Consider the following 23,419-nt stretch of genomic DNA (forward strand, 5'->3'; position numbering starts at 1 on the left):
ATGTTAAAATATTGGATGAAAACCTGAAAGACTCTGCTAAAGAGCTCTCACTTGGTCGTCGTTGGTGGTTCATGCAAGATAATGACCCAAAGCATTTGGCTAAACTGACTAAGAAATGGCTTGAGGACAATCATATTAATGTTTTGGAGTGGCCATCACAAAGCCCAGACCTTAATCCAATTGAAAATTTATGGAGAACATTAAAATTGAGGGTAATGCAAAGGAAGCCTAAGAATCTTATTCAATTGGAGGATTATTGTCAGGAAGAGTGGGCTAAAATTACTACTGAAGAGTGCAACAACTTGGTTGTAAACTATGAAAAGCGACTGAGGAAAGTAATCAAGGCCAAAGGCTATACAATTGATTATTAAATAAATCGTGCACATAATTTTGAACAAGGGTTTTTTGCAATTATGTTTGTTGTTCCTTTGTTATTTATTTTTTCTAAAATCCGATTGCTGCATCGGAAAGGCCAGTTAAAAATACATAATATACTTTGTTATTTTCTTTAATTTAATCCCTTTTTTAGAATTTATTAGACAAAATTTAACTTTTATTTTACCGTGCCAATAAATATGATCATCACTGTATATATGTATATATATATATGTATATATATGTATATGTATATATATGTATATGTATATATATATGTATATATATGTATATGTATATGTATATATATATAAAATATATGTATATATATATATATATATATATTAAATATGTATATATATAAAATATATGTATATATATATGCATACATATACATACACACATATATATACACACACACACACACATATATATATATGTATATATATACACATATATATGTATATACACTCATATATATACATACACACATATATATACACACATATACACACACACACACATATATATATATACATATATATACATATACATACGTATATATACACATACATATACATACATATACATATACATACGTATATATACACAGACATATATATATACATGTATATATACCATTTTCATATATATATATATATATATATATGTTTACATCGTTAACTTCATATCCCTACTTATTCATTCACTTTAGTTTATACATGTCTTTAAATAGTAATTGATATTTGTGTTTGACTATATAAGTATGTGCATATACGCCTATATATGTACGTATGTGTTTATATGGGGATGTGTATACATATGTCTGTATATATATGGTTTTATATTGTTTATATATATATGTGTGTGTATATATATGTGTATGTACGTTCCTGTCCATGTAATGCATAATTATGTTGAGGTGCACATCTTTGTGCTGCCTTACATGCTCTTGTATTTTGTTTTATGCTTATATATTTGTATATGTATGTATATGTATATATGTGTATTTATGTGTATGTGTATTTGTATATTCTATATGTATGTATATGTATATATATATATTCATGTGTATGTGCTTATATGTATATATGGTATGTGTGTACATGTGCGCATATTGGTATGTGTACATGCATATGGGTGCACGTATGCATGCCTGGACCTGTACATGTCATTGTATGCATATCCATGTGTATGGATATATATGCGTGTATGTGTGTGCATGCGTGCATTTCTGTTTATTTATATTATTATATATATATGCATTATATGTATGGGGGTGCGTATATTATATACATATGGTCGTTGAATATTACTATGTATTGGTATGTATGCGTATATATGGGTGTTAATTGTGCATGCATATATATATACCTGTACCCTTATGCGCATGTTTTTATGTAAAAGCTACTATTAGTCTATGGTTTAAATCTAAATATTATTAATTATATTTTTATTATTATTATTATTATTATTATTATTATTATTATTATTATTATTATTATTATTATTATTATTATTTTATAAATATTGTCATTATTATCAATACACACAGAGTGACTTTCGAGCTAAAAGCATATACATTAAAGTACCTGCTCTGATATTATCCTCGGTCTGTGTATGAGAATTCCTTCGGGACTGAGACAATTTTCCTTTTGGACCGAGACTATTTGTATTCTCATTTAATTATTAACTAATGTTAATTGTATTGATTTTATTATTATTATTATTATTATTATTATTATTATTATTATTATTATTATTATTATTCACTTATTTATTTATTTTTTTATCGATGTTCGTTCCATTTTTATTGAAGGAGAGACGGAATTTACTCACCATTAAAAAAGCCGACATTGTCTCTAACTCTGCCCTCTTCAAGTAGTTTTTATTATTATTATTATTATTATTATTATTATTATTATTATTATTATTATTATTATTATTATTATTAACTAATAATTACATTATTTTTACCGTTTAACAATTTCATTTCTATTCCATTATACATATTGAAATCAATTGCGTCGCTTTTACGTTGCAATTTTAAAAACAACAACAACAAAAAAAAAACATTAAAAAGCACAATCTTCTTCCACAAACGGCAAAAATAATTCACGTGAACTGTTTCGAACATGATTGCTAGGAATGAACGCTGTCCACGCTACAAATCTCCAGTTCTTTCGACGGTTTTCTTTTTCTTTTCATTTCGATACCTTTTTTGTGACCAAGAGCGGAGAGCGGAGGTCCGCTTAAAATATAAAAAAAATAACAATAAAAATATTAAATACAAAAGTAACATCGTTTTTCACGCTTCAAAAAACCCTCATAACCTTTAAATCACTATCCTAGAAGCATACGTGCACTTTTAACATTATATATATATATATATATATATATATATATATATATATATATATATATATATATATATATACTTTCATATATATATATATATATACTTTCATATATATATATATATACTTTCATATATATATATATATATATACTTTCATATATATATATATATACATTCATATATATATATATATATACATACATAAATACATATATATACATATATATACATATGCATACATATATATATATATACATACATAAATACATATATATATACATAAATACATATATATATATATATATATATATATATACATAAATATATTTGTAGTCATCGATATACGGTACTGTTTTGTTGTATCACAACTCATCAGTGCCGCTAGACTAGCACCTCCCCCAAGCTGAGGATTGAACCTAGAACCATTGCATTGACAGTTGGCAGTTCTACCCATCGACTCACGGGATAGGCGCTCGCAAATAATCTCCACAAATGTTTATTTTAAACAAACATTCGTCTACCACTTTTATAGTGCTCAAACCACTTGTTTACAAACAAATAGCGAGCCTCGCATTTTTCAGCCAATTAAGTATGGAATACTGTTGCCATATCTGGGCAGGAGCTGCTAAAAACAGCCTATCCTGCCTTGACAGAGTACAAAATAGACTTTGTGGCTTAGTGGGGGATGCCCTTTTCTCTACCCTGCAACCTCTCTCCCACAGAAGAGACGTTGCGAGCCTATCCTTGTTTTATCGTTATTTCCATGGCAGGTGCTCGTCTGAACTCCAATCTCTGGTCCCCCCTCGCCAATCTTTCACGAAAAACACCCGTCTAGCTGAATCCACTGTGAAAAATTTCCCCCACTCTATATCTGTGCCTAAATCAAAACGCGGATTCCATGAACAAAGCTTCTTTCTTAGAACTGCACGCCTGTGGAACTCTGTTCCGTCTGCCTGCTTCCCTCCGGACTACAACTTGGATGTCTTCAAGTCCAACGTTAACAAATTCCTAATGAACCGCCCCCTTAAGTAAACACTTCAGCAAATCTCCACGCTAACGTAATGTACTTGCAATAACCCTTATCCCTGAGTGGCTTCCGGGCCTTGATAAGTGGTGATCACTGTGTAAAAAAAAAAAATAAATAAAAAGTAGGGGAGATTCACATTTTTTTATTAGATGATTGGTTTTACATTGTGCATTATTGTGTAGCATTTAGGATGAAAAAGTTCTAGCATACACACAAATATAAAAGTGATATTTTGTGTGTGTGTGTGTGTGTATGTGATGTGTGTGTGTGTGTGTGTGTGTGTGTGCAGAACAGTCTTTACAAAACTCCTCTCTCAATATTTTATCTACAATCTTGAATCTTAATATATAGGGGATTTAGACATTTGGAACAAATTCGACTTAGCTTTTAGCCGGCAAAAAAATAGCTGCTTAGGGATCAAATTTGAAAAAAAAAAAAAAAATGAATTTGGCAGGAATAAGTCAACTAAACCTGTTACTTCTACGCATGTGCATATAAGCATTTATGCATTAAATTTACTTAAAGTTTAATGTTTGTCTGTCAATAACTCATATGCTAATAACTAAGACTGGAGTGGCAAAAGTTTTGGTTTTCATTCTATATGATGGCACCCAAGTCATTTTTTTTTTAAAACTTTTGGAATCACTACTATATATTAGGTACAATATAATAATCTATAGATAATTGGCTTTGTAATAATACACATGAAATCTGCATGAATTAAAATATTATATTTAAGCGAATTTCGGTAAAATATAATCAATAAGAAATCTGTATTAATTAAACCAATGACTGCAGTTTTCAGACATAGACATCCAGCCATCTGCCTTAACTTGCAGACATTCTTGTAGCATATGATGGCTTTTCCTGTTGAAACATTTATTAGTGTTTTCGTTATAAAATATTTCAGTACAAGCTTTAGGATCAGACTTTTTTGTCCTATTGGGCTTTTGAAGAACTCACTTTTTGGCTAGCCTGTTTTGAGTCCAGGGAATTGAACTCTGGTGTTGAGGTATCTTTTGGGCTTGGTTTGTCTTGAAGCCTGGTTTCTAACATATAGCACATACATGGCAATGCACTCTTAATTTATTTTCTTTTATTATTCTTTCTGAATCCTGTTTTTTTTTTTTTTGTTAATTTGAACGTTTTCTGCGCTATTGTGGTTCTTTCTCTGATTGGCAAATTGTTATTAAAATCTGATTGGTTAATGGATCTAATTTATGTAATCGGCCTTCACGGTTAGCTCAAAACTGAGAAATCCCATTAACCATATTGCAACTAAAGCATCGCTTAATGTTTCTTAAGTAAAGTAAAACCCAAGTTAGAGATAGACTTTGTGTGAGACAGCTTCGTGACCTTTTTTTTTTGTTTCTTATTGAGGAAAAGTATTCTGCGAGCAGTGCAGTCTGGTTTCCTGAGAGAAATAATTACCCTGGAATTATATTTGGCAACTTTATTGCAAACAACACAACTAGTGCAATTGGTTTGTGATTTGAGGGATTGTCGGAGTCTTTTCCCAGTTTAGGGGCCCTGTCGGTGGGGCATTAGAATACGCTGACTGCCCCCCTGCAGAGGGTAAAAGTCCCTCAATGGGGGTCCTGGATATGACTTTAAATTATATCCAGTGGTGAGGCCCCAGCTTGTGGGCTTTGGGGAGTGTGGAGCTACCCTTTAATTACCATTACTCCCAGGTTCACTCTGACCCGGAGTGGTAGTACCTGTTAGGGTCCCAACTATGGGTTAAATAGAAACCGACGTGAAAACAACAAATATATTCTATTAAAAAAATTTTTCTTCAAAATCTTTGGATTCGGCATTAAATAATCCGAAAAGGGTTGATATGCCATAAAACATAAACAACCAAACAACCAACCAACCCAGTTTAGGTGTTGGTATTCTCAAAGAGTAAAGCTTTCAAAGGAACAATGTTTTCAAGAAGCTATATATTCTATGAATATAAATAATTATCCTAACTACAGAATTATATTTGGCAACATTATTCAGCATTGAATAGCCCGTAGTTGGTTGATATGTTGTAAAACAAATATCGCTATTGGGCTCTTGTAGGGCTTACTTTTTGGCTAGCCTGTTTGGAGTCCAGAGAATTTAACGCTGGTGGTGTGCTTTCTACTACGTTTGGTTTGTCTTGAAATGATTCTACTTTCCTTTATCTTTTTATTATTATGATTAGCACCTTGTATCAAGTGGCTTCATATCTTGTCTGGAGTGACTTCCATAAGACATCTCTTTATCACATTAACTCTCAACCTAGAGTAGTTTTCAGCCTTAATAAATGGTGACTTATAAGTAAATAAAAAAAAGATGCTGCGGAGAATCATTTCCTTCTTCAAGATTATCTATATTATCTTTCATTTAGTCTTTCTGTTTGTTCATTCTACTTTTCCTTAGAAACTACTGGGCTGATCTGGTCGAAATTTTGTATGGACCTTTGTGATAAAATGCAACGAACAAAGCATTATGTTATCTGTTCAATGCACAGTAAGAGATTAATAGGGATTAGAATTTAATGCAAAAATGAGCACAAATTTAAACAACATTCAGTCATCAATTTGGCATAAAGCACCCATTCTAAGGCAATGGGCTATTACATTTGCCATTTAAAATTGGGCAAAAAAAGTCTAATTCTTAATATTAGGGCTACAATGATTATTTTGGAAAATTTCAGTGCAACTTTAGTAAAGGCTCTTTCAGTCTGACAGACTATGGATACCCACTGTAGGGGTGCCTGCGCGTAAAACTTTTGTGGCAGGAGGTGCACAATCTCCAACCACACCCCTTCTGAGTCGACATTGTTAAATACAAGTGGCAACTGAAGTGTGTGTACAGGACGACTAGATATAATTGCCGAGATAAGCGGAGGACACATACAGTGCCTAGAATTCCCAAATGGTCACCCGTCTGGTACCAACCATGCTCAACATTGCTTAACTTTTGTGATCTGACATGAACCGGTGTGTCAACACGATTAAGCTGTATATAGTGCCACTTTAAAATAAGGTAAAATACCAGGTTAAGAAACTGGCGTGGTCTATCCTTCTCTTGAGGGTAGATGGGCCTCTCTTAAGCCGTGGTAGGCAACCCATCTAGTGATGGCGTCACAATAAAAAAATACCCTTGATAGCCCTGGTGAAACATCAAGTATTCAGCTACGAACAAGATTTGAATCACACTACAAACTCGTGCAGTGAGTCCAATCTCGGCTGCGGCCGCATGTTACGTGTTTACGTTTTTAGAGTAAAAGATTTGAGTGCATTTTTTTTACTTTTGTTCTTACTAATAAGCCACCACTGATCAAGGCTGAAAACCACTCGAGGATAAGGTTAATGAGATAGATTGTCAGTTGAATGAATATCGTGGAGTACATTAGGGAATATGTGTATAATAATACACATAATATATGTATAATAGGGAATATCGCGTGAGGATTAAAAATTAATTTAAAAAAAAGAAAAATAGCAAAAGAAAAAAATTTTCATGATTCGAATGATTGGTGACTGTCAGTATTTTGTTTGATTTTTGAGTGATTATCAAGGCTTGACAATTGCTCGAATGAGATCACCATTTTGTTTTTCGTTTTAACTCGACTGTTGCGGTGTCATGTTACCTCTCCTTTGTTTATGAAACAATCACGAATATGCCTGTCGACAGAGACAGATGCATGACCGACATGTCACAGTTGTCTCACAAACTACGATAATACGATACACACTCCACTGTCTATGGCTACCTGCTTCCTGTGATTTCTCTCACAACCTGCTACTCCAGTTCCTGCAGCTTCCTGCGACTCTATCGGTACCATCTCACTCTTGCAGCTTCCTGCAACTCCAGCAGCTCCAGCTCATTCCTGCATATTCCTGTAACTCAAGTGGCTCCAACTGACTCCTGCAGTTGACTGCAACTCCAGCAGCCTCCAGCTCACACTACAGCCTTCAGTACTTCCAGCTACCAGCTCCAGCAGCCACTGACGTCCAGTTACCTTTTCCAGTGCCCACTGACGTCCAGTTACCTTTTCCAGTGCCCACTGACGTCCAGTTACCTTTTCCAGTGCCCGCTGACATCCAGTTACCTGTTCCAGTGCCTGCTGACGTCCATATACCTGTTCAAGTGCCCGCTGACGTCCAGTTACCTGTTCCAGTGCCCGCTGATGTCCAGTTACCTGTTCCAGTGCCCGCTGACGTCCAGTTACCTTTTCCAGTGCCCGCTGACGTCCAGTTACCTTTTCCAGTGCCCGCTGACGTCCAGTTACCTGTTCCAGTGCCCGCTGACAACCAACTACCTGTTCCAGTGCTTACTGACATCTTGTACCCCATTGACATCTGACTACCTGTTTCCAACATCAGATTCCATGTACTCAACCTGGACCAACCTGAGATGGGTCATCCTACCTCAGAGACTCTCAAATTTCAACCCCACGAGATGCTGATTCTTGCTTCAAATGATCCTGATTTATGATCTCCATTGCCATACTATTCATGATTTTCTCTTGGTAAATAAAACACGATATTTATCTTCTTTAGCTGATTATCTGTGTTATATCTTTGCTATTGTGTTTACTTTCTTAGTTGTACCGTAGATTGGAACTTTCATCTTTTGACCCTCCGCAACAACACTACCTTTTAAAAAAAATAAAAATAAAAATAATAATACATTTTAAAATAAGTTAAAACACAAAACTTATCCAGGTAGGTAGCAGAGTAACATATCTTGGTAACATTTATTTGGTGTATATTTATTTATTTTTACCTTTTTTTTGCTTTGTTTGCTATTTTTGGAAAATCACTGGTAAACCTAAACAAAAATTAATTACTTTTAACTAATTTCCCAACTATATTTCTTTTAAATGTCGCAAATAGGATAAAATAGATCAATAGCTTACTGGCTTCTATGAAAAAAAAAATATATATATAAAAATAATTTGTCTCAAAGTTTATTTAAGAACGAAAAAACGAAAACAGAACTGAAAACTGCAACAAAATAAAATGAAATAGCAAATTTCTGTCAATATTTTCATATTTTGTTATTTTCATTTTTCACTTTTGTTATAGTACAATATATTAAATTTAAATTTATGTGAATTTATTGGAAATAAATGCATGCTATGCAGCATAAGATTTCACCAACTTTATTTGGTCTCTATTCAATGGGGTTTGATTCCATAAATTGGTGATATGTCTTGCATAGAAACTTACACCATTTACAAGGCATTCATGACTCACTCAAGTCTCTTTTGAAATTAGCTTTTGTGGATAATCCCTACTCCACGTGTAAATTATGAGAACAATTATTTATATGGGAAGTTTGCTTCCCCCCCCAAAAAAAAAAATAAGTTCTTTTGTATTTAAAGATGAAATACGTCTTTTGAACATGACGATCTCCATCCATTAATAGACTGCAAATTACATTGCAATGTGCATGGTAAATTATAGATTTCACACGTCGTAGAATTTACTATTAACCAACACTTGGCAACCCATGGAAGCATTTCGAAATTCTCAGTCAGCTTCTGGAAAAATTGTAATATTGTTATTTTTTTTATTCCGCACGGATTCATTGTCATATTCGCCATTTACAAAAGTTGTTTGATGCATTGTGCCATTATGGCGACTGTTGCTTTAGTAAATGTTATGGTTAGGGTTAGAAATTAGTTCCGTATTCTGGTAGGGCTAGGGATTAGTTCTGCATTTTGGTACGGTAAGGATAAGTTCCGTTTGGTAGGGTAAAGATAAGTTCCGTTTGGTACCGTAAGGATAAGTTTCGTGTTTTGGTATTTTTGGAAAAAAAACATTTTTTTTTTAATAAAATAATTAAAAATAAGTGATTCCAAAAAATAAAGATTAAAAAAAAAAATTAAATAAAAAGAATATAAATAAAAAATAAATTATTCAATTTCATTTTCCAGTTCTAGTTTCGTGTTTTAATTTCTTAAATCAACTTTCAGACAAGCTATTTTTTCATGATGATTCAATCCGAGTAAACTATTAGTCAATTTTACCGCAAACAGTAAAATCTGATGGGTTTTGTTTTTTATGGTGACAAAGGGAAACGCGAGAAGTAATTTCTCAAATAGTTATTTGTATCAGGGATCAATATCGGATGCAATATGTTTTGTTTGTTAATAAACAAGTTTATTTAATTTTTGTAGTTTGTTAATTAACATTGTTTCACTGTTCAAGTTTTTTTCATTCTATAGCATTCCTTTACATATTTTTTTTATTAATATGTTATAAACATTTGAAGTCAATCCGCCATATTATCTGATTGTTCTAAGGGAGGTAACTATTTTACTAAGAGACTCGTTCATTTTTTTTTTTTATCCTTAAATTTGGGACACTAAAACTTTATTTAATGTAACAAATGACAATAATTGCAGATGGATTGTAATATTTATCGAAGAAAATAATCGAAAATTTCAAACGAACAATTTTGTTCAACTACTTTATTTAATGTAACTTGGGAGATTTTTGGTTTTAAGCAAATTATTTTTCGAATGAGCTTATTTAGAGAAATATTTTTAGGAAAAAAGTTTTTAGGTTTATAATTTAAAGTGACCCCCCCCAAAAAAAAACCAAAAAACGAGAGACGTTATATGATAAACACAAGCAAAATAATTAGTTAAGAAAGCATACATTCACAAAAGAGATATTTTATAGATGTTTTAAATGGAAGTTTTGTAGCAATGCTTATATGACAGGCAGTGTAACTGGTGAAGGCTATCAAACACACAGACATAACGTTAGTGCATGCAGACACAGTAAAGCATGCAAAAAATAAAAATACAGCTGTCGGTAACGATATATTTCTGCTGTTGCTTATATTGACCCCATGACCTTTGACTGCACACGTGTGTTGGTGCATGATTGTATGACCTCTTGTGTGACCTGCATTTCCTGTTTCCTTTTCGCTCCCTCTTTCTCACTTGGCATCAAGCGGTGCACACGTAAAAATTTGTGTGCTCCATAAACATGCATCGTCGTGTGAGGTAAGGATGATATTTTATGTATAAACATTGTTACTTGTAAGATTCTCACACGCACAGTCAACACAGTATGAGCAATATAAGACTGTTATATTTAAGCTATATATTGCTCGTGTGAAATATGAGCTATAACCTGTAGTAGCTGAAACTTGTTACAATCACAGGTAGGAGGTAATTCTCCCGGCTCTAGATTTGAAATCCATTCTCTCCCTGGCTTGTCCAATCACAAGCCAGCTCTCAATCACGTGACCGAGTACATAAAAGGCAAAATCTGAAACTCTTACTCCTTTTTCTCCCTGGCTTCAGCTGGCAGCAGACATTAGCCTGGGGCTTTGGCCCCTGGCCTAACGTGAGTACAACAAGCCAACATGACTCTCTTCAAACTCACATTTGTTTCTACGTGCGGTACCCAAACAAACTTTGTTTATCATGTTACAGAATTGGTCTGGTCAAAAAAAAAAAAAAAAAAAAAAAAAAAAAAAAAAAAAAAAAAAAAAAAAAAAAAAAAAACCCACACACACACACACACACACACACACACACACACACACACACACACACACACACACACACACACTGAAGACTTTGCCCTTTCTTTCTCCTTTAACCAACCTCCTTTGTCCTGGCGACTGCTGGCTGCAGGCACATGTGGACTGAACTATTCTCTCCTCAACAAGCCGGCAATATATTAATTCTATCTTTATACAACAACACTTCAATCTAGAAACTCGTTTCTCTCTTCTACTAACGAGGATAACAAATCTCTTATTCTATAAACCTCTATTTATACACACTTTCACAGAGGTCAACACATACAAACTACAGTCACACGCCTTTACGTGATGACCAAATTATTGCACCAATATATGAACTTACCCCTTTATTTTGTTTTGTTTTAAATAAATAATGTAGTTTTGTATATATACCAGCATAATGGTTTTGTTTATTACTAAGTCGTTGAACATGCTTTATATGGCCTCACAAAAATAGGAAAAAACAGAATGTTTGTGAATATTTTAGGATCTTTGTAAAGCAAGGAGGATTCATTGGTTGAGATATTGAAGAACTCAGAGTCAATAGTTTAAGTGTCGTATATTACACGGGTCATGCAATCATAATCAAACTTCTATAGTCAATTATACAACTGGTGCTACCAGATCAGACTAATGCACCTAACATTGATGCTTTTTGTTTTTCTACTTCCTTTTGCAAAACTTTGTTGTGTTCTGCAAAACCAAAACCAAAAACAACCCACCTTTTCCCCCTTTTTCTTTCTTCCCATTTCCCATTTCTCTTTCTATATTTCCCACTTTCCTGAGTGGTTTCCTAACTTAATATGTATCAAACCTTAATACTGTAACCCTTTTCCCTCTCCCATTGCAAAACTCATTCGTGTTCTGCAGGTGAGGAAAGAAAAACAATAAAATCTGCTATAAAACAACTAAACCAAACCAAACATTACAAACTAACGATTAAAGATACAAAGAGCTTAAAGAATAAAAACCTTCTACAAAATAACTGGATGCAACATGAATACTATTTCCAAAATAACTGGATTTGGCATTAAATAACTCGAAAAGGATTGATATGCTGTAAAACAAACAACCAAACCAAATCAAACCAAACCAATCAATTATACAAATTATATTTCATTAAATTTTGTGAATAAAAGTCAATGTCCATTTGTTTTCATATTTGAAAGAAAGTTCAATGAAAAATGTTGGGAATATTTCAATGGATGAGTTGGTTATAAGTGAGCAGACAACAACGAAAGGATTCAAACAGTGTTTGTTCACTAATGTTTGCGTGCAATTGTTGTGTGAGTGGAGAAATGTGGCAGGCTCAAGGACCAACCAGAGGGACGCTAGCAGATGGTTCTCCAGAGACTCTGGCTCAACTGGGCTCCACTGGTTTATTGAAGAAAATCTGGCCTTTTAAAGGATTGAAGTGGCCCCAAGAAAAGGCCATTTCGAGTATATTTGAGAAAATCCTCTGATTGGTCAAAAATATAATTCTTTGTTTTTATTAATTCAGGTTGGTGCGATTAGCACAGAGACGAGTTTAGTTGTTTCATTTTGGACGCTGAGGTGTAAACTTCGGTGACCATATAACAAAGTTTTATAACATTAATAACAAATAAATAAATAAATAAATAAATAATAATAAAAAAAATAAAAGCATGTAAAATGCGATGAGATTGTAATTTTTATTAAACACTATCAAGGAATTGTAAGAAAAGAAACATGACTATTTTTTTTTTTTAACAAACAAACAAAAGTAAATTTTTTTCAACTACTTTATATATATGTAGCTATAACAAACTCGACACTGTCCAAGTCGTGTACGTTTCATCGTCCCAATAGATGATGAATCGATTAGTCAAACTTACTTATTTCCCTTGCATTGTATAGAAAGAAGCCGATGCAAGGGAAATAACTCTCATTGATTAAAAGATCACCACCCCTTTTCAAAATAGAAATTGAGTCGTAGCTAGTAATATGCTTAAGTTTAGGCAACGTTTCTCCAAGACTGTTATTCCCATCCATATTTATGGCTTACACCAACCAATTATATTCTTGTGTAGAGATACCCGGATGTATTCATATTTATTACATTAGATTATTCATATTTATTACATGTAGAGATACCCGGATGTATTCATATTTATTACATTCTCAGAGAGAAGACAAAGCTTGGGAGGAGGGATTTCTTAGTACTGCACAGAACCATACCTCAGCCTAACACCAATAAAGCCACTGTTGAATTTGATTGCCGACGACGTATCTTCATAGGGCTCGAACAAATAGATGTTTATACACGTTCAAAACAAATAGTAATATTTTTACAAAATGCAGTTTATTGATTTATGTATTAATCTATCTATACTCCTATAATTTTTTTTGTTTGTGTATTGATATTCATCTTACCCCCCCTTTTTTTTTCTATTTATTTAAAAAAGAAAATACAACTTTTTTTTTTATTTATGGGTCGTGGAATTGCATTAATCTGCAAAAGATCTAGCTAATTTGTATATTCTTTTAAACATTCATTTCAATTAATTCCCTATCAGTTTTTTTTTTCGTTTTTCTTATGGGATGATCATCTTTAGTTAACTATTGCATGCAATTATATTCATGCAATATTCTACATGATTTATACTTGCATAATATTTGTGTTGTTTTAAAATTTTGTCTACCAAACGCCTCTGTCAGTTTTTGGTCTACAGACATGAAACTTAATATTTTGGGTATTTGAACCCATGCAAAACTTTATATTTGAACTTTAGCCAGGGAAAATCGGTGCAAAAGTGTGAAAATTAAAAATAAGGGAATTTGTCAAGTGAAGGTCGAATGACGGCATTACAACTATGCATGCGTAACGTAATAGCTATTGGTTCATATTTTAATTTTTAGCCTTGCATCAAACTCATAGCTCAAGCATTAACGTCAAAGGAAAAAATAATTCGTAAGCTAAACGTTTTGGTTTCGATTCTCGGTAATGGCACACGACTCATTTAAAAAACCTTTTTAAATCATTACTATACATTGGGTTTTATATAATAATCTATACATATAAAAGCGAAAATGTGTGTGTGTGTGTTTGTTTGTGTGTGTTTGTATGTCTCGCAAAAGTTTTCGACACGGGCCAGGATTTTCACCAGATAGATATCATTTTAAAGCTCCAACCTTCGCCCGACAAATATCGAAAAATTGGTCAAAAATATTAATTCCTTCACCCTAAACTGGGCCCTTTTCTACAAGGAGGGTGCGGAAAAAATCGTTCCTTCATTTTCTCTCCTCCTGCTACTACGACAATGACATCATGTTTAACCTAGAAAACATTGACGTTAGTTTAAACCACCTGCAAATGTTTTAAAGGTTTAATTTTATCCGTTATTAAGTGTATGTCTCCTTGGTGTAGGGGTAACATGTCGGGCATTTTTTTCTGATGCTTCAGGTTCAAGCCTGTCTTTCTACCTAAACTTTTTTTCCTCTTTTACACTTTTTTTTTTTTTTTTTACATTTGTTCACTGTTTTGCTTTGTTTTTTCTAATTTTTTTTAACATCGTGTTTTTTTTATAATATTAAAACAGGGTCACCCTCTAGTGATGGGACGATTACAATATTTTTCCTGATTCCGATACAATTACCGATTCAGTGCTAAATTCCCGAGTGTTTGTTTCCGGGACGGGGGGGGGGAGTTTTAAAAAATGTTATAGTAGGTAAGTAGGAAGGATCAAACCCGGAGTCATGAGTAAAAGTAGGAAAATAAAGTGTGAAAAAAAAAAAAAAAAAAAAAAACATCTGCAACGTTAACAGTTCGGCCACCAAGAAAAGTCCATTCCAGTTGTTTAGGAAAAAAAAACAAAAAAAAAAACAAAACAAAAAAAAACGACTACGGTAGGTCGGCGCGAACGTGAAAATATAATGTGAATTGTCCAGCACGCTAACCACTACGCCACAGAGCACTGCAGCTTAGTTTAGTGATTTTAAATAACTTCACATGAAAGAACTACGAAGCCAAACCGGCGTTCTCTTCTCAACTGTTCCTTGTGAACGATCCCCAAACGGTGTTAAATGGTGGCAGGGGGAGGAGGAATTTATTAGAGAGAAAATATTTTACCACTTCCATTGATCTTAACCGATTTTGGCCGTGACTTCTCAGCAGAAAAAGTATAGAAATCTAAGATTATCGAGGAATTTGAGAAATAATAAGCCTATTGTTCTGCCGTTTGTGCATATTATATTTGCATGAAATATCTTGATTTTTAATCCTATTAATGTCAAAATCAGACGGGAAAAAATGAGTTCATTTTATTTATATAGAGATAAGATTGTTATTTTCCCCGATTTTCGTAAAAACACGTTAAACATGCAGATATTTTCCTAAACATCAAAATACACTTGTGGGGGATGATCTATTGATTTTAGCTTTACTTGTATTTAAATGTCAATAAATATTTACTATTTTATCAATATTATCAGCAATGGAAGATTTTTTCTTTAAACAAAATCAAATATAAAAAGACAATTAAAAGAATCATTTTAGCATCGGAAAATAGACACCAATATTTCCGATACCGATTCTGATACTCCCAGATGTTCCGATTTATACGATTCCCGATTCCGACTAACCGTTCCAGCACTAATAGATACTGATTTAAAACGAAATTTATGTTCCAAATGGATTTCATTTTTTAAAATTATTTAAATAAATATTTTTTCCTTATTATTCCTCGATTTTCTTATCGTTTTAAGAATGCCAAACATTTTTCCATAATTTCAAAGACGCTAAGCCGAGATATTTTTTTTAATGATTCTAACTGTCATATTATTGTCCCACTTTGTTCATGAAGTATATAGTATTTTATTTCTACAGATTAGCTTTACCTTATCATATTTCAAAAAAAAATATATTTTTTTTCCTTAAAAGCAGTGACTTAAACTATTTAAATGCGTCTTTTCAGTTATGCTAGATAATTATATTTGGCCAATGGTCGTTTATTATTTAAAGTAAAATAGGTTCAGAAACTACTTTTTTACTTAAAATTATGTTTTAATAAATATGCAGATTAAATGAGTTGGGTTTGTATTACTGTACACATAGATTCGAAAAAGTTGTCAAAAAACAAATATATAACCAATAAATGTTATCAAAGGCAAGATAAGTTACTTTTCTACCAAACTGGATATATTTTTCGTAAACTTACTGTGTTAAAGAGAGAGTCAGGCGCCATCTTGAATTTTCCAATTCATCGGTAAGCACTGTATGTTTTTCGAGCTGAATAACTATGTTATATTGAATAAAAACACGAAAAATATATCCAGTTAGGTAGAAAAGTAACTTATCTTGCCTTTGATAACATTTATTTGTTATATATTTGTTTTTTGACAACGTTTTCGAATCTATGTGTACAGTAATACAAACCCAATAAGTTAGTTTTATTAAGTTGAATGTTTTATGAGAAACGATGATAAAAATTCGTCATATACGAAAAAATCTAATATGACGTTAAGAAATGTCGGAGAAAATTGCAAATAAATCTGAATTAACAATTTTAACAAAGGGCGGTAATCCTTTGTTTTGTTTGTTAGTTGAGTTACTTCCCTTTTGTCAAAATCATGACTTAACACTTATCTCCCTTGCAATCTCTCGGCACTTTCTCTACATCACAAAATAACATCAGACAATTAACTTACAAGAAATAAAGAAAAACATCAACAACAAAAAAGTAAAACATAACTGATAAAATAAATGCAAAAAAAGCAAAGATAAAAGAATCAAAGACATGTAACAAAAATTAAATGTACGAAAAAAGCACGAAAAAAAGAAAGGAAAAAAAGGAAGAAAACCAAACAAGAATTAAAAGAATGAAATAATATATAAATAAAGAGAAGAAATAAATATAATAAAGATGTATAAAAAAATAGTACATGTACAGTTTAATCAAGACATTAAAAATAAAAATATCGAAGAAAGGTTATATTGTACGTATCCGCTATTGAATGAAGTTCTCCGAATAATTTCATCAAATAGTTTTTATTTTTTTTTTTGTTGTTGACAGCGAAAAAACACTTAAACTTAGGTGTCAATTCGCAGCAATTTTTCTTGTTCTCATGTAACATTTAAAGCTTTGATAATATAAACATAAAAATAAAACAAAGTACTGTTAGGAACCCACCCAATAACTATTACAGTAACATTTGTTGGGTGGGTTTCTAACATTATTTTTTTTTACTTTTAAATCATCATCGAAACGTCAAATATTTAGGTGTTAATTCGCAGCGATTTTTGTTGTTTTTTGACTTCCAATTCTGATTACTCATTCCAATACTAATTATTATGTTTATAACCTTTTTACATGAACATCAGGTTTACAAGAAAATTCTTGCAGTTTTTAACTTTTAAATTCAGCTGAACATATTTCGGCTTAAACAAAATTTTAGTGATCAAAATAAGCATTATCAGAATCAATACACTTTTGCCGACGCAAAACAAGTGTATTTTTGCCAGTAACGTTCTGGTGCCAATGAAGTCGCTGAAAACATTTTTGATATCGCTTACATTTTTAAAGCATAAAGTTGTCGAGATGCTTAAAAAAGTGATAGTCGGTAGGCGAGAGGTCTGGAGAGTCTGGCAGATGAGGCAGAGTTTCGTTGCCCAATTTGCTGAACTTCTGTAGGGTCGGTTTAGCAACGTGCGGTTGGGCATTGTCATGGAGGAGAATTTGGCCTTTTCTGTTGACTAATGCTGTGTGTTGTTGTCGAAGTTTCTGATGCATTTCATCCATTTTTTGACAGTACTTCACCGTTGTAATGCATTATACTAAAATATAATGAAAGTTGTGTTTGTTTTATGCAAATAAAATAAATTTGCGTTATATTTTGATTTTATTCACATCTATAGATTTCAGTTTTACTGATAGTTTAAAAAGAGTAAATATTTACCATTAGTAATGGAAAATGAAGTTTAAAACAAATACATTAAAAGAATCGTTTTGGGAATTGGAAATATGATTCAAATTTTTCCGATTACGATATCCCCAAAAGTTCCGATGTTTTTTGACTCCCAATTCTGATTAATCATTTCAACACTAATTATTATGTTTGTGTTATTTTAATACATTGTCAACTACAATGGATTAATGCAATTCTGAATTTTTGAGACGAAATGTGAATGCTTGTGTTATGTTGACTAATTGCACTATTATTCTCATCTTAAGTGTGTTTCGGTCGCTGCAACTTTCGACCTTCTTCGGGTGTTGAAAACATGCTTCTTTTTCTCTACTAAGGAAAAGAGGGGTTAGCTCTGCATTACAAGAATTCGAACCATGGGTTTGAGGGTGGGTCCGTAGATCATAAAGAAGGTTCAATCTTCAGGAGTCACTAAGATATTTTTTAAAGGCTTTTCTATGACTCAATTTTTCGGGATATCTATACTAATTATTAATATTGGAAAAAAAATGTTTTACGAAACAGAGGATCGATACCAACGCATATCTTTTTTGAGCTAATAACATTCAAAATGAGAATAATAGTCTGATTAATCAACAGTACACAAGCATTCACATCTCATATCAAAAATTCAGAATTGCACTAATTATTATGTTTATGTTATTATATATGCATATTTTCTGTTATAATTTTAATTATATTTCTGGATATTTTTATATATTGACAGATATATTTTTTTTATATATTGACAGATATATATTTTTTATATATTGACAGATATATTTTTTTTATATATTGACAGATATATTTTTTTTATATATTGACCGATATATTTTTTTTTATATATTGACAGATATATTTTTTTTATATATTGACAGATATATATTTTTTATATATTGACAGTAAGATTTTTTTTATATATTGACAGATATATTTTTTTATATATTGACAGATATGTTTTTTTTATATATTGACAGATATATTTTTTTATATTTGACAGATATATTTTTTTATATATTGACAGATATATTTTTTTATATATTGACAGATATGTTTTTTATATATTGACAGATATGTTTTTTTATTTATTGACAGATATATATTTTATATACCGACAGATATGTTTTTTTATATATTGACAGATATATTTTTTATATATTGACAGATATATTTTTTTATATATTGACAGATATATTTTTTATATATTGACAGATATGTTTTTTATATATTGACAGATGTTTTTTTTATATATTGACATATATGTTTTTTATATATTGACAGATATGTTTTTTTATATATTGACAGATATATTTTTTTATATATTGACAGATATATTTTTTTATATATTGACAGATATGTTTTTTATATATTGACAGATGTTTTTTTATATATTGACAGATATGTTTTTTATATATTGACAGATGTTTTTTTTATATATTGACAGATATGTTTTTTATATATTGACAGATGTTTTTTTTTTATATATTGACAGATATGTTTTTTTTATATATTGACAGATATGTTTTTTTATATATTGACAGATATATTTTTTTATATATTGACAGATATATTTTTTATATATTGACATATATTTTTTTTTATATATTGACAGATATGTTTTTTTATATATTGACAGATATGTTTTTTATATATTGAGAGATGTTTTTTTATATATTGACAGATATGTTTTTTTATATATTGACAGATATGTTTTTTATATATTGACAGATATGTTTTTATATATTGACAGATTTTTTTTATATATTGACAGATATATATTTTTATACATTGACAGATATATTTTTTATATATTGACAGATATGTTTTTTTATATATTGACAGATGTTTTTTTTATATATTGACAGATATGTTTTTTTATATATTGACAGATATGTTTTTTTATATATTGACAGATATATTTTTTTATATATTGACAGATATGTTTTTTTTATATATTGACAGATATGTTTTTTTTATATATTGACAGATATATTTTTTATATATTGACAGATATGTTTTTTTATATATTGACAGATATATTTTTTATATATTGACAGATATGTTTTTTATATATTGACAGATGTTTTTTTATATATTGACAGATAGGTTTTTTTATATATTGACAGATATGTTTTTTATATATTGACAGATATGTTTTTTATATATTGACAGATATGTTTTTTATATATTGACAGATATGTTTTTTTATATATTGACAGATATGTTTTTTATATATTGACAGATGTTTTTTTTATATATTGACAGATATGTTTTTTATATATTGACAGATATGTTTTTTATATATTGACAGATATGTTTTTTATATATTGACAGATATGTTTTTTTATATATTGACAGATATATTTTTTATATATTGACAGATATGTTTTTTTATATATTGACAAATATATTTTTTATATATTGACAGATATGTTTTTTTATATATTGACAGATGTTTTTTTTATATATTGACAGATATGTTTTTTATATGTTGACAGATATGTTTTTTATATATTGACAGATATGTTTTTTTATATATTGACAGATATATTTTTTATATATTGACAGATATGTTTTTTTTTATATATTGACAGATATATTTTTTATATATTGACAGATAAATTTTTTATATATTGACAGATATATTTTTTTAATATATTGACAGATATATTTTTTTATATATTGACAGATATGTTTTTTTATATATTGACAGATATATATTTTATATACCGACAGATATATTTTTTATATATTGACAGATATATTTTTTTATATATTGACAGATATATTTTTTATATATTGACAGATGTTTTTTTATATATTGACAGATATATTTTTTTATATATTGGCACATATGTTTTTTTTACATATTGACAGATATGTTTTTTTTTATATATTGACAGATATATTTTTTTTATATATTGACAGATATATGTTTTTTTATATATTGACAGATATGTTTTTTTTATATATTGACAGATATATTTTTTTATATATTGACAGATATGTTTTTTTATATATTGACAGATATGTGCTGAACTTCATGAGAACTGCAAAACTCCTTTTACCGAACGGATTCCGAGAACTTTTGATGTTGAGAGAAGAAGCGAGCTACTTCGAAATTGATTCCTTAATGCGTCGTATTGACTCTCTAGACCAAAATCGACGTCGCAACTTCAAGCCGAGACGCAAGAAATCTTTTCATTCTTCGCTAGAAGTTTTGAATCTGAACAGGACGGACTTTGAGTTGATTGGTGACGGTGAATGGTGGGAGGATTAACAACAGAGCGTTATATAAATTTCCATGCATTTCAAGACCTGCATAAAATTTGTTTTCCAATTATAAGAATTTTACTGGTTCTATAAAAACACAAACAGCAAAAGGAAGATGTTATTTTTCTTTCTTTGATTCTTTCCAATGTCTAATCATTTTTTTTCATTCAAAATGAAAGTCTCGTTCTTATTCAGAATTCAACCTGATTAAAAAAAAAATACACAAATAAATCACTCGTCAGGGGATGAAAATGTCATATTCCAAAATCACGTAAACTGATCAAGTAATTGTTTATTATAGAAAATCATTTATTTTTACGATTTTTCAGCGATTAATAGTATATTGCAACCATTATCAGACAAATTATATAATCTCGATAGTTCGAATTGAGTTGTCTCCCTTTATTAAATATGTCAGATCAAAACATACATCGTGTTGTCACAAAATTTGATGTTTTTAGTTGAAATAAAAACTACTAAATCAATTTCTGTGATATTTGGAATATAACGTTTCCGTTCTGTGACGATTTTTCTGTTTTGTTTTTCAATTAGGTTGAATTCTGAACTTACATTTAAAGTTTTTCAAGAATGATAAAATTCAGAAAAGGAAATTGTTTATAACGTGGCATAAAATCTCAGGAATTGATAAAAATTGAAGTCAACATTTAAAAAGTTTCATAAATAGAATGGAGAAAAAAAAAAGATATTAATTTTTTTCTTTTTTTCAGAATTAATCGTTTAAAAAAACAAGTTATAGATTTTAAAATCTTTTTGAATTCATACAAAAAGAAATTTAAAAATCATTGTTTAAAAAAATGCACATTACACCAAGATTTTAACTTGAAAACCAACATCCAATATAAATTCTTTATAAAAAAAAAAAAAAAATTAATATTATATTTCAAACAATAAAATTGTTATTTTTTATGAAATTAGAAACCAAACAACAGAAATGTTTCTGTGATCATTATTTTTAACCAATGATGTTAAAATTATATAAAAAAAATATTTGTTGCACATTATAAAACAATTGAATTGACATTAAAGAAAGAAACATTTTGACCAGCCGTGATTATTTGATTAAAATAATTCTTGGTTTCATAAGTGTTTATTCAGTTTTTTCATTTATGCCTATTCAATGAAAGTTACTAACACACAATATTGTCATACTATACATAAAAAAACATAAACAAATGAACAAAAAAAGAATTATATTAATAAAAGGTGGAAAAACTCCAAAACTCCTTTCACCTTTATATGTCTTAATTTTCTTTCAATTTGTTTTTTTTATCCATTATGCCTTTGCGTTGTTTAATGGTAAATTACTTGAATACACTTCCGACGAAACATGTGTTCATGGATAACTATTCTCTCTCTCTCTCTTTCTCTCGCTCTCTAACTCAAAACCAAAAGATGTTGTTAATTCACACTCATAAGTTTTTTTTATACAAACGCCTGAATTGAAATTACCATTCAAAGTTTTACAAATAAAATGGAGAATTAAAAGATATACTTTTTTTTTCTTTTTTTTCAGAATTAATTGTTTAAAAAAAACAATTTATATTTCTCAAAATCTTTTTGAATTCATATGAAAAGAAATTTAAAATTATTGTTAAAAATGTATATTACACTAAGGTTTTAATAAAAAAAAAAACCCAACGTCCAATAAAAGTTCTGTATTAAAAAAAAAAAAAAATTGATATCATATTTCAAACAATAAAATTCTTATTTTTTTATGAAATTAGAAACCAAATAACAAATGTTTCTGTGATCATAACTAAATATTTGTTGCACTTTATTAAACAACTGAATTGACATTAAAGAAAGGAACATTTTGACCAGCCTTGATTATTTGATTAAAATAATTCTTGGTTTCATAAGTGTTTATTCATTTTTATTATTCATGTCTATTTAATGAAGGTTACTAATTTACA

General features: G+C 30.1%; 1 protein-coding gene across 1 annotated transcript in view; it reads left to right on the forward strand.

The window, feature by feature from the left end:
* Positions 1 to 22,995, forward strand: part of LOC145248888 (BTB/POZ domain-containing protein KCTD6-like) — a 194,274-nt gene extending 171,279 nt beyond the window's left edge. Inside the window, exon 3 of the mRNA XM_080110654.1 lies at positions 21,240 to 22,995. Coding sequence (XP_079966780.1) covers positions 21,240 to 21,492 — 253 coding nt within the window. The 3' untranslated portion in view covers positions 21,493 to 22,995. The remainder of the gene's footprint in view (positions 1 to 21,239) is intronic.
* Positions 22,996 to 23,419: the final 424 nt, after the last annotated feature.

This window comes from Euprymna scolopes, chromosome 27 (assembly GCF_053919585.1).
Source record: "Euprymna scolopes isolate OS-2025 chromosome 27, ASM5391958v1, whole genome shotgun sequence".
Taxonomy (NCBI): domain Eukaryota; kingdom Metazoa; phylum Mollusca; class Cephalopoda; order Sepiida; family Sepiolidae; genus Euprymna; species Euprymna scolopes.